The 13,934-nt window shown below is 39.2% G+C and overlaps 1 protein-coding gene across 2 annotated transcripts in view; it reads left to right on the top strand.

The window, feature by feature from the left end:
• The window catches only part of LOC149297760 (amyloid-beta A4 precursor protein-binding family A member 2-like), a 67,898-nt gene that overhangs the window by 13,990 nt on the left and 39,974 nt on the right, over positions 1 to 13,934 (top strand). For both annotated transcript variants that reach the window (XM_089488269.1, XM_089488268.1), the window contains exons 2-3: positions 6,029 to 6,109; positions 8,816 to 8,852. In XM_089488269.1, the coding sequence (XP_089344395.1) occupies positions 6,029 to 6,109; positions 8,816 to 8,852 (118 nt within the window). The remainder of the gene's footprint in view (positions 1 to 6,028; positions 6,110 to 8,815; positions 8,853 to 13,934) is intronic.

Below are 13,934 nucleotides of genomic sequence, written 5' to 3' on the forward strand. Positions count from 1 at the left end.
AACAAACTGCTTGGAATTTCATCCCCATGCCTAAATAAAAGAATACAAAGCTTTTGATTATATATTGGATATATAATTAAATAACTGCAGTGCACTTTATCTGTGTTGTTCCACACATGAGGTGCCTATGTGTCCTGGAAAAATAACTGAGGATCAGTTGAGCATAAACAAGATTTCCACTGGGTCGAATAGCTTTATTTTACAGGGTTGCTCAATTTAGATTGAATGAAGCAGGCTACATGGAAAGCATAGCAATATTGAACTGGTAAAACAACTGACTCATTTTGGGTCCAAATAATGTGTAACAGAAAAGTCCATAAATGAGACATGGGTCTACTCGTGCACTAGCACATCATGCACTAGCACACCACAAAGTGAACTTTTTGATGTTACGTAAAGCTACTGTTGTGAATGAAAAAATAGCAACTTTGAGTCAAATGAATGTGGTCTTCAAATTACAACCATACAAACTTTGACACGTTCAACTGTAACTTGCATTCACAGTGGGTAGAGCTAGAAGTATCTGCCCACATTGTATTAAATGAATGCTAGAAAAAAAACCCTGCATAGGTCCCCAAGGTGCCATATGAGCTCTATCAGCTAACTGGTGCCCTCCCATGTCCAATTAACATATGAAGACCACAGATGGGGCAACGCTCAGTTATTTTGTAGTCACACAAGAACAGTGTCATTTTAAGATGGCCAGAAAAGGTAATTTTCACTGACCTTTCAGTCACAAGACATCAATAACCATACAATTACATTTCAGTCAAGGTTTGATTCTAAGAGAAAGTAACCTAAAAATGTTTTAATACTCTGTATGATGTGAAAGTTTCTCAGCATGTGTTCTGTAGGCAACATTTGAGGTAAATTACCACAACAGTCTCATCTTTTTCTTTAAAGAGGAGGCAGCTGGGGGAGAGTATGCCACGCATGCACACTGCTAAACAGGGAATGTGTTTGGCCGAATACGCCACCGGCAACCCAAGAAGCTGGGGAGTAGGGAAAGAGGGGATTCTGATAATTGCCTCCATGCATTTGCAAAGAAAAAACCCTCACACAGCTAATCCCACTTCCACAGACTGTTCGCTCCACTCCCACAGACAGCTAGCTCTACTTCCACAGACAGCGAGTCCCACACCCTTGCAAAGCCAGTACTCTTGAAGAGCTTTGGAAACCCCTTTCCTGGGAAGTTCCGAGGTATGAAGATCTAGCAACTGGACTAATGTTAAATACATTTTGGGTTAAGTATAAAAAATGTTCTTGGTGCAGAGTTTGAAGAGTGAATCTACCTATAGAGCAACAAGTAAAATTTGCCCCCTTTTTTACTGTGGTAATCAATGTTTGTAATTTTCAACTAGAATCCCTTGTATACATAACGCTTAAAGAGAGACATTGAGGTTTTAATTAAAAACATGTAATTGTAAAGACTCGTCAAGATACACAACAACCAGTAAAGGGAAAACAAGCTAACAGAACAGATATCAATTATTAAAATTAAACCTACATTTTTCTTGATAATACATCAGTAACATTGTCACCTTTTACAATCCTCTATGCTTTGTAATGCAAGGTAAAATGAAACTGACCTTCTTTTAGCTAGGGCAAGGTATTTTAAATTGAATTATAATTATAATTTGGATCAGAAAATAATGTCAAACAATGTAAGACTGTGCTTTAATGTAGGCATGACTTTTAAAATTGTAAATAAAAACTTTTGAAATTAGATTAATATTATAAATCCGTTGGTTGTGATTTTTCTGGTGAGCCTGGTAGAAATCTGCCTGCAAATAGTACATTATGTGGAGCCACTCACATAGTAACGTATGTTATATGTGGATAAAAATCAGTGCTCAGAGAAGAAAGGGAATAATGAGCCCTACATCAGAAAATTACTTAATTTGCAGAGAGATGTGCATGACATTTACAGAAAAGAAAATGGCTTCCATCATAAAGGGAATAACTTCCGTAATAAAACATTAAAGTAAGGCAAGCAAAATAGCCCTTCTCTCTTTCCAAGTTAAAGAATGATAGAAAAATATAGTTGGTGGTGAATCACTACTTCTATCAGAACATGAGTCTAGTTATGGAAGCCATTCTTGTGTTAAAGTTAATAAAAGGTAGGGTTATGGTTTGGTTCACTTAACTATTTGCTTTATTTTCAAAGTTTTCTGCATGTTAGTGTCTTTCTTGTGTGTGTGTGTGTGGGGGGGGGGGGTGCAAAAGTAATCACATCCCCATCCTGCATCCTGATGTAACTAGAGCCAACTAGGGTCCACCGCTGGAAAGGGTCTTGTGTAGGGGCTATGTGGCAAGGTTCCATTAACTATACTTAGTTCTAAAGTGTAGGATGTGGTAGTGTGACAGGACACCAATTTTTGAGGAAGACATTTTAACATTCAACAAATGTTAATTATCATGTTGAATGAAAGATAATTTACACAACAACATTATTACCAGCATGCCTGTCTATCACCGTGCTAGAACTTTGTATTTATCACTATCAAATTCAAATAACAACTTCAAACAACTGTTCAATGGGCTTCATAGGGCTGCGATAATATCCTTGTAAGGCTTGTCTTGCACAAAAATTATTTCTGCAGTCATGAAAAGGAACTAGATCTACATTGATGTTTTCTTTTTCTTTTTAAAACAATGGTTATTCTTCAGACTTGTTACCAACTGCAGCTTAGTTCAGATAATTCTGTAATTAGGAATCTTTCATGAATTTTTATGTTTCTGCACCAACTGTGCTAACATCTATAGAACAATATTGCCAAGCGGGCTTATCAATTATCACCAAAAATATTAATCTTCTAAAACAATGTTATTCTTCTGGAGGCCAGCAGATGTGGATGACTGTCTTTTGTGATCCATGGGGCCAGCCTAGGGTTAGTGACGAATACACTTAGACACAGGGAACAGTAAAGTCTGTACACAGACACTGGTGTCGGTCACGGCAGTTTGTGGTGCCCGTCAACCTATTGGTACTCTCCAAAGAAGACTGAACTGTCTGCGTCTGGGGGAGCAGGGCAAGTTGGGGACATCACTGACCTCCTAACCAGCCCAAAACCAAGCAAGCACAAGGGTGTTTCTATCTCTGTTTTACCACTTGGTGCGTGCTGATTATTGATGCTAAGCACCGAGATATGATGACATTCCCTGGCTCTTAGTAGTAAACCCACACAGTATTCACCATAGGACCACTAGGGTAGGAAGAAAAGGAAAGGGTAGCAAGAAATAGGAGAGACGGGGAGAGGGGAAAGAAATAAAGGTAAAAAGGAGATATTGGGGTAAAAGGAAGAGACAATGAGAAGGGGTGTAGAGAGAGGCAGCGGTAGAAGGTGGACATAGAGAGATAGGAGATGGACAGAGAGAGGGAGAAGGGGGGCAGAGAAAGGGGAAAGAAATAGAAAAAGGGAGGAGAAAGAAAGTGTGCTTGTGTTTTCAAAGTGTGTGAAGGAAAGTTTGTCTGTGTAAGGGCAAGTGTATGCTAGGATGCTTGTGTGTATAGGCAAGTGTGTGTGTATGCGTGGGCAGGCATGTTAAAGGCACCCAACTTGGCCAAATGCACTAATTGCACAGCTGCAAGCTATGGAGAAGGCCTCCTCCCTTTGTATGTATCCTGTTTTACATCTAAATTCTTATGTTTTGTGGCATCTCACCATTCGTGTGTCTAATTAGCACATATTTGTGTGTGGTTATATGAAAAAAGCAAATAAATACAACGTGCCAGTTTTGTACAACAATAAGCCATTGATATGATAAGAAACACCTTGCACGTCCCTGGTGATAAATAATTACATAAGTCATCAGTAGCAGATGCCATTATTACCAGCTTCAAAGACTTTTTTAATGCTCAAAGAATAATTCAAGGGGGTGCAATAAGATATGGGGCACCCTGCATGGCAGTGGCTACAGAGGCTTATGTACATAAAAGCATTTGCAGCTTTATAATAAAGAAAAGAACATATTACTCACCTGGTTTTAAAAACTAAATTAAAAAGTAGTGGTTTTGTAACACTTAACATATAAACATTAACTGGACAAATAACATGAAGCTATATTTTCTAATATATGTCCATACATAGTTATACACAAATGTAAGTCCTTTAGTAGGGTAATAACATATGGGTTCTATGATAACCCCATGGAAAGGTTTTCAAGCGGGGAAAACGTACATTCCAAAAATATTATGGTAGGTAGGCTTAATTGTTAGTGTGCCCTCATTGAGACACAAAATGTGTCTTTCCCTTCCTAAACTTTCTTGTAATATCAACTTTTTTGTTGTAAAAATATCATGAGGCTTTAAATGACAAAAACGATCCTACTGTGCTCATGTAGCCTCAGCCGCTCATGGAGAAAACACTCAAATACATTTGTAATTTCATTTAAATGGGTTTTGTCTCTTACATAGCTTTTTAGCCATAATTAAATTAATTACTAAAACTACGAGGAGATTGTGTGCTTTGTTTTCTAGTCAGTTCAATTGTTTTGGAAAGAATTGTCTTAAAATTAAGGAACTATTTCACTTCAGGGATGCCGGGTTAGTTGGTAGAAGCTGACAAAACCAGCATATTTAATTTGCTGTGTTCAACTTGTCTACCTTCCCAAACTGACTACTGTATAACAAGATGACTGTTGTTGCCAACAATACCCCCTCTGTCCTTTGGATAGGTTGTGACACTGGGCAAGAAGGAAAGGTTGTGATGTTGTGTTAGTACGTATAAACCATTTTAACCGTATGCCTACCGTATGCACATATCTCTCCACATTTCGACTGATCAAACAAGTTCTTTTTAGGGTATGGCTATTGAGCAGCATTTCACAAGGTTGAAACCACCATTCTCCTGCAAACATATATAACAAATAAAGATGTCTCCCGGCGCTCTTTGTAGTAGTGTTGTTTATTTCACCACAATGTTTCGATCTTACTCATCTTTCTCAAGCCATGAAGAATTGTGAAAAACAGTGCAATTTTGTAGGCAAGCACATTTGCACACGTGATAATAGAGGACGAAACTATTGCCAAATTGTGGGATTCTATTTAAAGCGATAATACACATCTTTATGCGATAGCATGATATTCACCAACCTAAAAAAAAAAATCATTATCCATTCATAATCAAAAACAAAATATTTAGTTAATTCTAAGCAATAGGTGTATATATAACAATAAGGTATCGGTCTCCTAAGGAAACAACCTCCGCAGCCGGTGACCATCCGCACGATGCGCTTAGACAACCTCCCGTGCCGGCACCCCCCCCGTGGAAAGTGCTGGCAGGGGAGGCTGTCTAAGCGTATCGGGGTGTAGGATGCAGGTCCCCTGCAACGCTGCGGGGGATCTGTATCCTAACCCCGCTGCCTGCCTGCATCGGGCGCTAGACCCCGAATATAGGCCCCACCCCCACTTTAAAGACTTAAAGTGGGGGGGGGAAGTGCGGCCTATATTCGAGCCAATACGGTAAATACAAACACAAATCATGAAACAACCTTTCTCTTGCAAATTATAACCATATTCCAGTGCTTGCTTTGGTGAATAAACTCCCTTGTCTCCCTGGTATCTCTAGTTTCTGCATATGTCTGTCCAGGACAGAGGCTCTATCGAAAATCTATCTAATTAGGTTTATTTTATCAGCAGGAAAACACATTTATAATGTCATTTTAGTATCTTTTCAGTGCTGTGGGCCGAAATCACTTGTTTTTGTGTAGTATGTGTTTGAAGAAGATGCCTGAGATTAGTATTACTATAACTGGTGGTTACAAGTGGCATTTTCAGGGAATCTATAACAAAAAAAAATCTTCTTTTATGTATGTACCGAGTTCTGTTAGTTTGATTCCTTATTTGCTCCATGTTTATTAATGATTTGTACTGATATGTCTGCTGTGCTATCATGCATTGTAGATTTATTCAAGATTATTTTGTACATCAGACTATTTTTATAACAAGGTCTGGTGTATGGATAAAAGTAACTCCATCCATGAGTTCTGTTGGAAAAGGAATTACTAACCTTCCATTCTTTTTTAGGTTTGTAACAGTGTAGAACTGTCAAGGAAACAGCAGCGTTCTGATCTCAATGGACCCACTGACAACAACAATGTGTCCGAGGTAAGTGGTGCAGTTAGTTCTAGAAAGCAATGCTTCAAAGACTAACTTGCTAAAGTTAATCTAAAAACCTGATCCGTGCTGTAGGAAGTCTGTATGCGGTGGAACATGTCTATATTTAAAATACAACAGCAGTTCAGAAAAGACTGATGTTTAACTTAGTTTGAGTGGTTCTCGTGTAAAATTTTTATTAATGTTTTATATTAACCACCATGCTGCCTCCATCACTTGATATGTGGCGATACTAAATTGTGACTTCTGCGCTGCCTTAGGGCAAATCATAAGGATTAGTATGACAAATGTAACCAAGATCTGTCACAATACAATATATGCATATATGCTTTCTTAGACATCACTACTAATTGATACAGAAAGCACACCATACAGAGCAGAGGTTATAACAAATGTCCTTAGTCCTCCAATGTTGTTCTACTGTGCCTATATCATGGCTAATGTATATCCCTTAGTAATGGTGGCACTTAGTGGGAAGTGTGAGTATTACAGAGAAATTATCCAAAGATCTAAAACCCTTTCGTTCTCGTTAACAGGCATCCGGCTTGTAAATGAAGTTACAAAACTAGACATGCCTTCTTGTTCAGAAACAAACTCTTTATGGCGAAAAAAAGTGTACTTCTTTTTATCACCTCGTTTATGTATTCTGTAGGCAGCACTTGGTTTTTCTGCATCAAGAAATATTGAAGTGGCTGAGACGTTAGCTCTAGAAAGTCATTATGTATTTATTTTCTGGACTGGTGACCAGTTAAGTTTAGTGCTCGGTGTAATAAATGCAGAAGCTTAAGCTAAGCAGAACAGACTTTCTGAGCAGCAGGAGTCTGATTATGATAAACAGATGTAATGCTAACTCTACACAAAATCCAAATGAGATAGCAAGTCTAAATAAACTCTATGCATGCATAAAATATATATTTATATACCAATCAAAATACATAGTAATGTGCGGGAAGTATAACAAGATATTAAGCTTGTAAATATAACAAAATAGAAATATAACCGAAAATATAATTCTAAATTATGTGATATTATGGGATGGTTCCTAAAAATGCAAATAGGAGTAACCTTATTTTAGCTATACGTTTTCACCCTTGAAGTCTGACATTCAATCAGTTATTTATCCATAAGCAAAAACAACAACTAGCAATGAGATCACGTAGGGCACACATTGTATTAAGATGAGTAAGTAAATAGTATAATTAAATCCCAAAGTGTGTTGAATGCAGGTCTAAACTAAACTTGAAAACAAAGCTATAACAAATAGAAAATTAGAGGTTGACAGCAGAATGAAGCCTTAATTAGTTCTTGCTTGTGTGACATTTCTCCTGCTTTGAGAAATACTTTCAAAAGGTAACATAATTATTATCCAAAGACATGGAGAAGCTGGAGTGAGCTTGAGCCAAAAGCCTGCCTGCTCCCAAATCTCCAGTAGGCCGGGGATGTGAGCTGAAGCTGACCCAAAGATGATTTAAGGGTTTCATCCTCTATATATGTCCTATGGTGTCGAAGCAACTTACAACTGCACTAATAACTTTGGTTTGTAGAAATGTAAGAACTAACAGAAACTCAGTAGGTTGAGTTCATTTTAGCTACTAGATTTGGCCATTGTCAGTAATGTAGAATTTGACAGCAGATTCAGCCCATCTAATCTGACTCAGACGTTAATCAGTCCTTGGTCTCATCTTAGATTCAGGATAACTTTATGCCTGTACCATGCATGTTTTAATTCCATCACTGTATTAACCACCGCTATTTCTGCTGGAAGCTTGTTCTTTTTATATACCAGACTCTCAATATAATAAAACTTCCTTACATTACATCAAAACCTCTGATCCTCTAATTTTTGATTATGACCTTTTGTTGTAACATTTCTAGTACTCTGAAACAAACTTATATGAATCCTTAGTCTTTCCCAATATTTTTATCATGCAAACCATTCATCATTTTAGTAGCCCTCCTCTGAACTGTCAAGGTCCTTCAGAGATCTGTAAAGTGGCAGAACCACCTCCCTTATTCTGCTGCTAATGCCTCTCGCTGTACAACCAGCATCCTGCTTGCATTTTCAGATGCTTTATTACATTGCTTGCTTACCTTTAATTCCTCAGAAATAATCACTCTAAAGTCCTACATTCTGCCTTTGTTTTATTATGCCCCATGCATATTATTCTACTGGCTTTGGCCCAAACATATGTTATATATAATCTTTCTACTTGGCATTTTACCTTCACAATTCTTTGCTTTACAAGCCTTCGACTACTGAGATGTAGTTATTCGCCAGATATACAGTTGCGTCACCACTACAATGTGACATATATTACAAATGAATGACAGCCCTCTATTCCCAAAGGAGTATGAGAAATCAGTGAAGGTTGTGGAGTTGACAGGTTGTATATATAATCTTCTTGGTCCACTGGGACTAGTGAGTTATGGCCAGATTTTCTGCAAAATATTCATCTTGGTTCATTACTCTATAATTATTGCAGACTAACATTTCTGCCAACCAAATCATACACTGTATTCCAGTTGCACATACCAAACAGTCGTGGTTCACGGGTGAATAATATGCTCAATGAATTATTTAAAGATATTATTGATAAAATGCCAGACAATTTTCCAAGTGTCACATGTAATGTAAATAGAATTTACTTTGTTGCCATCCTAGTTGTTAAAATAGATTTTTCTTTTAATTTGCAGCAGACAAAGAAAGCGGCGTCTTTTCCGAGTTTTGTGGATGGTAAGTAACCCTTTAAATAGCAAAGAAGATGGAGTCTTCTAAAAGTATAGATATAATAGCCATTATGTTGTATTTACAAGTATGCACAGTCATGTAAAGCAGAAAAAGTTTCATCAATAAAGTAAACCTATGTACAAATGGATATAAACATACCTGCAGTGCCCAGGAATCTGTATTATGGACAAAAGGAACCCATCAACCAACCAAACCAAAAACCCACCTATATTGCTTTAACTGAGACTGCTACTCAGCTTACAGGCGCTTTCACATAGATTGCCATGTTGCGCACTGCCAAAATAAATCCCATAAAAATTGCTCTTTTGAGTGTCTGTCAACCTATGGAGGTGATGACTTCAAACTGCCCATTAAACCAGAATACAGTGCTGGTACAAGCAAAGGTGGATTCATTCATTGAGAAGAGAAGGTGTTTCCTTGATTTGTTCTATAGGACTTCAATCACAGGATATGATGGCTTTTTTGAGGTGAACTACTGTATATGGTTGTATACATCTTTGGTTGTATACATCTATGCTAACCATATTTACCTGCTACTATTTAGTTATAATGGATTAGGGACACAGCCAATTGCATACATAATTTAATTTTGGTACGGAAGACAAATGCGAAAGAAAAAAAAGACACACGGGAATTTATATTGTGATAAAAATAGCTTTGAAAACCTTGGACAATAACATATAAAAAGACGTGTAAAACTAGTTTATTGGAGATTAAAGGGAGAGTTTGCAGGAAAGTTTTGGTCTTGACTCTCTTGCTTCAATATTCATTGTAAATGGCCGTAGCTAGCTCTTTTTGCACCTGATGTAAGAATGAAGCATAGTGCCCCCCCGCTATATTTTTACACTTCCCTTACACACAACTGCCCTTACACACTGTCCTTTCACATGCCTGCCCAACACTGCTCGTACACATGCATATACACTGCACTTACACACACCTGCCCATAAACACATACAATACCCCTACAAATGCCTGCCCAAACACACACATTTACACTTTCCATATATACACATACTGCCTCACAGCTTACAGCACTCCTCATCATCTATTCCCCCTTCTCCTCATCATCTGCCCCCCTTTCTCCCCATCATGTACCCCCATCTTTCTCACTGTCTCCTACCTTTTTCCTCTTACTTTCTCTTCCTTCTCTTCCTCTCCCTCTTCCCTCTTCGTGGGAGTGTGAGGCTTGTGTTTGTCGCTTCTCCTTCGTCACTCCCTGGCAGTGCACACAGCAATTGATGCTAAGCGCCGGTGTATAACATCATAATCCGGCGTTTCGCATAAATTGGTAATAAGGAGCACGGAAGCCGATGTCTGAACTGACAGACCTCATGCTCCCTCAGTGTTAGAGGGAGATCCATGATCTCCCCAACCAGTCCTGCAGCTACCTCACTCACCTCACCCTTGCTACAGCTCTGTAGCACATTTCTCCAGTCTGAAGGGCTGAGTTGGGTCTGTTTAAAGCATTATTCAATGTATAAGACAATTTCAAAGAAATCTTACTGAATTAACTATACATTATAAAACCTGTCAATTTCTTCAGTACCAGAAGCTCACAATGGTTTGCTCTTGATAATGTATAGTTAAGCTAAGGAGCTGAAACAAACTCACAAGCACTCCTGTCAACTCTCCCTTTAGTGGATAATACTTTATTTTCCAAAACATATAATAGCATACACATTTTTTTTTCCTGAAGATAAGCTCTCTGTGGGAATATTATTGCAGTACATATACTGTTAATGGAAATGTAACCATACACTTAGAGCTTTGTAATCTAGGAAGTTTAGCAGGTGACGTGTAGGGGTTATTGTGGTTCATTGTCCCCTGCAAGCACTGATCTGCCGATAAATAGTGAAAAAGTAGTTCACTCAAAAATGTTGACAGGCACAAATAAAGAAATACTCTAGCTCTTTTGTATCCAGAATGTAAGATCCAAATTTCACTACTTTGGGGGACATTATTATGACACTATTCTAATTTTATTCATGTCTAAGTCTTTAGTCATGGGGTATAAAGAATGAAGAATAAAAAATAAGTATACCTTGCATATGAAAGTTTTAGTTAGAGCAATTGGTTATCCCTCGACTCTTAGGTTAGTCAAATCTCATCCACTATGTCCCATACTAAGCTCAGGCACCTCAGTTTAGTTGATGGCTGCATCACTTTGTTATAGGGAACTCCCATACTTTAATACCCTTTTGTTATTACCCTGTGGTTGTAAGGAATATGTATATCATATAAATTGAAGTATTAGGCACCACCATCATGAATCCATCATACTACCGATTCGTTGATCGATTCGTTGTTGGAGCACTCGGCTCCTTTTACTTACCTCCGCGAGCGTTCCCCGCTTCTGCTACACGCTCTGCAGTCTCCGCCTTCTTTTAGTTGCGTGACGGATGTGACGCGTTCCGGAGGTAAGTATTCTTCATGTCTGTGCGATTCGCTCTGTGCGAGTGGCTCTGTGCGATTCGCTCTGTGCGAGTGGCTCCATTCGCACAGAGCGGTTCGCGGGGGTGGGGGTGGGGTTTCAGGGGATGCAGGGCAGAGTGGGGGTGGGGATGCAGGGCAGGGTGTGAGTGTGGGGGCAGGGCAGGAGACTGGGTGCAGGGCAGAGTGGGGGTGGGGATGCAGGGTGTGAGTGTGGGTGCAGGGCAGAGTGGGAGACTGGGTGCAGGGCAGAGTGGGGGTGGGGATGCAGGGCAGGGTGGGGGCAGGGTGTGAGTGTGGGGGCAGGGCAGAATGTGGGGGCAGGGCTGGGTGCAGGGCAGAGTTGGAGACTGGGTGCAGGGGCACAGTGCAAAGTGCTGGGTGCAAAGTGCCAGGGCTGGGTGCAAAGTGCTGGGTGCAAAGTGCTGGGTGCAAAGTGCCAGGGCTGGGGCAAAGTGCTGGGTGCAAAGTGCTGGGTGCAAAGTGACAGGGCTGGGTGCAAAGTGCTGGGTGCAAAGTGCCAGGGCTGGGTGCAAAGTTCTGGGTGCAAAGTGCCAGGGCTGGGTGCAAAGTGCTGGGTGCAAAGTGCTGGGTGCAAAGTGCCAGGGCTGGGGCAAAGTGCTGGGTGCAAAGTGCTAGGGCTGGGTGCAAAGTGCTGGGTGCAAAGTGCTGGGTGCAAAGTGCTGGGTGCAAAGTGCAAAGTGCTGGGTGCAAAGTGCTGAGTGCTGGGTGCAAAGTGCTGAGTGCTGGGTGCAAAGTGCTGGGTGCTGGGTGCAAAGTGTTGGGTGCTGGGTGCAAAGTGCTGGGTGCAAAGTGCCAGGGCTGGGGCAAAGTTTCTTGAACAGTAATAGTCCACCTCTTTTCAGAATGTTTGGGGTTATTTTGTTTCATAAATATTGTGTTTGGGTTCTTGTACTTTGAAAATATTGTTTTTTATTACATCATAACAAAATAAGAATGTTAATGTCAATTTTAAGTTGTTTTTAACATCCAGTTCATTAAATTATTTTAAATAAACGAAAAATTTGCATATTGTTTTTTTTATCCGATTAATCGATTAATCGAAAAAATAATCGGCCAACTAATCGATTATTAAAATAATCATTAGTTGCAGCCCTAGGACTCGTATCATAACACCACTTAGAAACATGGCAGCGTGCTTCTCTTGCAGACAGCAGTTGCATATTTAACTCATTTTACTCCTACTTTACGTTTACCTCTAACTTATAAAATGTGAAGTATATCTTAAATGCCTATAGGGACTTGTTTTACCAGTACCAACCTTTGCTATTGGCAAGTTTTGGATAACATCTAATTAGGCAGTATTTAGCTGCTCCCATACCCCATGCTTTGGCAACCATGTGTCAGCGAGGTAATAAGAAAGTGCTTTACCTTACCATACTGGTTGTGGCACTACTCATTTTGCCGCATGGCACATTGAGCTCTGTTTACAGTAAATAAATAGGCGTAGCTCTTACTCTGGGCATGTACTATGTGTTTAAACAGAATTCCCAAATACTCCAGCAGTGGTGTAGACCACAAACATAGCATGGTTGCTAGTCAGTGTCATGACTGATTTATCTCCTATGGTAGATGAAGTAATGACCTGAATTAATATATCCCTGTAACACCTTCAGACAGGTGTCATTATGCATTTTCTTCATAGCCCCTGACATTGTGCTGTTGTCACATGTTCTATTTCCTTTAGAATATTTTCCCTTTTCTTTATCGACGCACCTGATCACAGCAAGAACATCAAATGATCATTACGTTTAATCACCATCAGATCCACATAGTTCACATTCATGACTCTCTAGACAACCTCGCTGTATGCTTTCGGAAGGACTTATATGTCCCCCTGATTAAACCACACATGAAATCAATTATGTCTGTATATTTCATTTCTGAATAACTTTGCAGGGGGTGGTGGTCTTTTCCATGAAGCTTTTGCTATACCAGCATGTGGCCAGCTGTCTTAATAATTGATGTGGTTGCAGATTTCCATATTGTACAACAGAGATCCCAATTCATGCTGAAAGAATAATGGATAAAAGGGAGACGTGTTTTATTCCTTGGCAAAACCAAAAATGTAGAAAATAGTGTGTTTTACAGCTAAATTTTCGTTCAGTGCCTATTACCAATTCTTCCCACTTCTTTGAACATCATTAACATTTTCAAACTGTTCTGATTGAATAATCATTCCCATGCTGGTAAAATCTCTTAACATAGATACCTTAACTTGCATATTTATCAAAGGGCATTTGAAATGTAAAAACGTAACTTTGTGTGTCTCATATTAAATTATACATTTTGCATTTGTAGTTGAACTTAGTGGAACATGCAGGACTTTTTACTGAAGCATATAATATTTCTACCAACTGTACAATTAAGTAATACATTCTAAGGTCCATTTAATTTTGGAGTATTTATTCCGTGAGGACAACAGGGAGATAAACAACATATAAACAGGATGATAAACAGCATGTAATACACAAATATATGGAAACACAATCACTTTGTGGTAGAAGTCATCCCCACACTGAGGTTGTCCCAGTGAACGAGATGTTTCTACAATACTATTGTATTGTAGCTAAGGTAGCACGGGTTCTCAGCTTTATAGTTCAAGCAGAACAA

The sequence above is a fragment of the Sceloporus occidentalis genome, unplaced genomic scaffold (genome assembly GCF_023333645.1).
Source record: "Sceloporus occidentalis isolate IW3139 unplaced genomic scaffold, rSceOcc1.0.p SCAF_37, whole genome shotgun sequence".
NCBI classification, from domain to species: domain Eukaryota; kingdom Metazoa; phylum Chordata; class Lepidosauria; order Squamata; family Phrynosomatidae; genus Sceloporus; species Sceloporus occidentalis.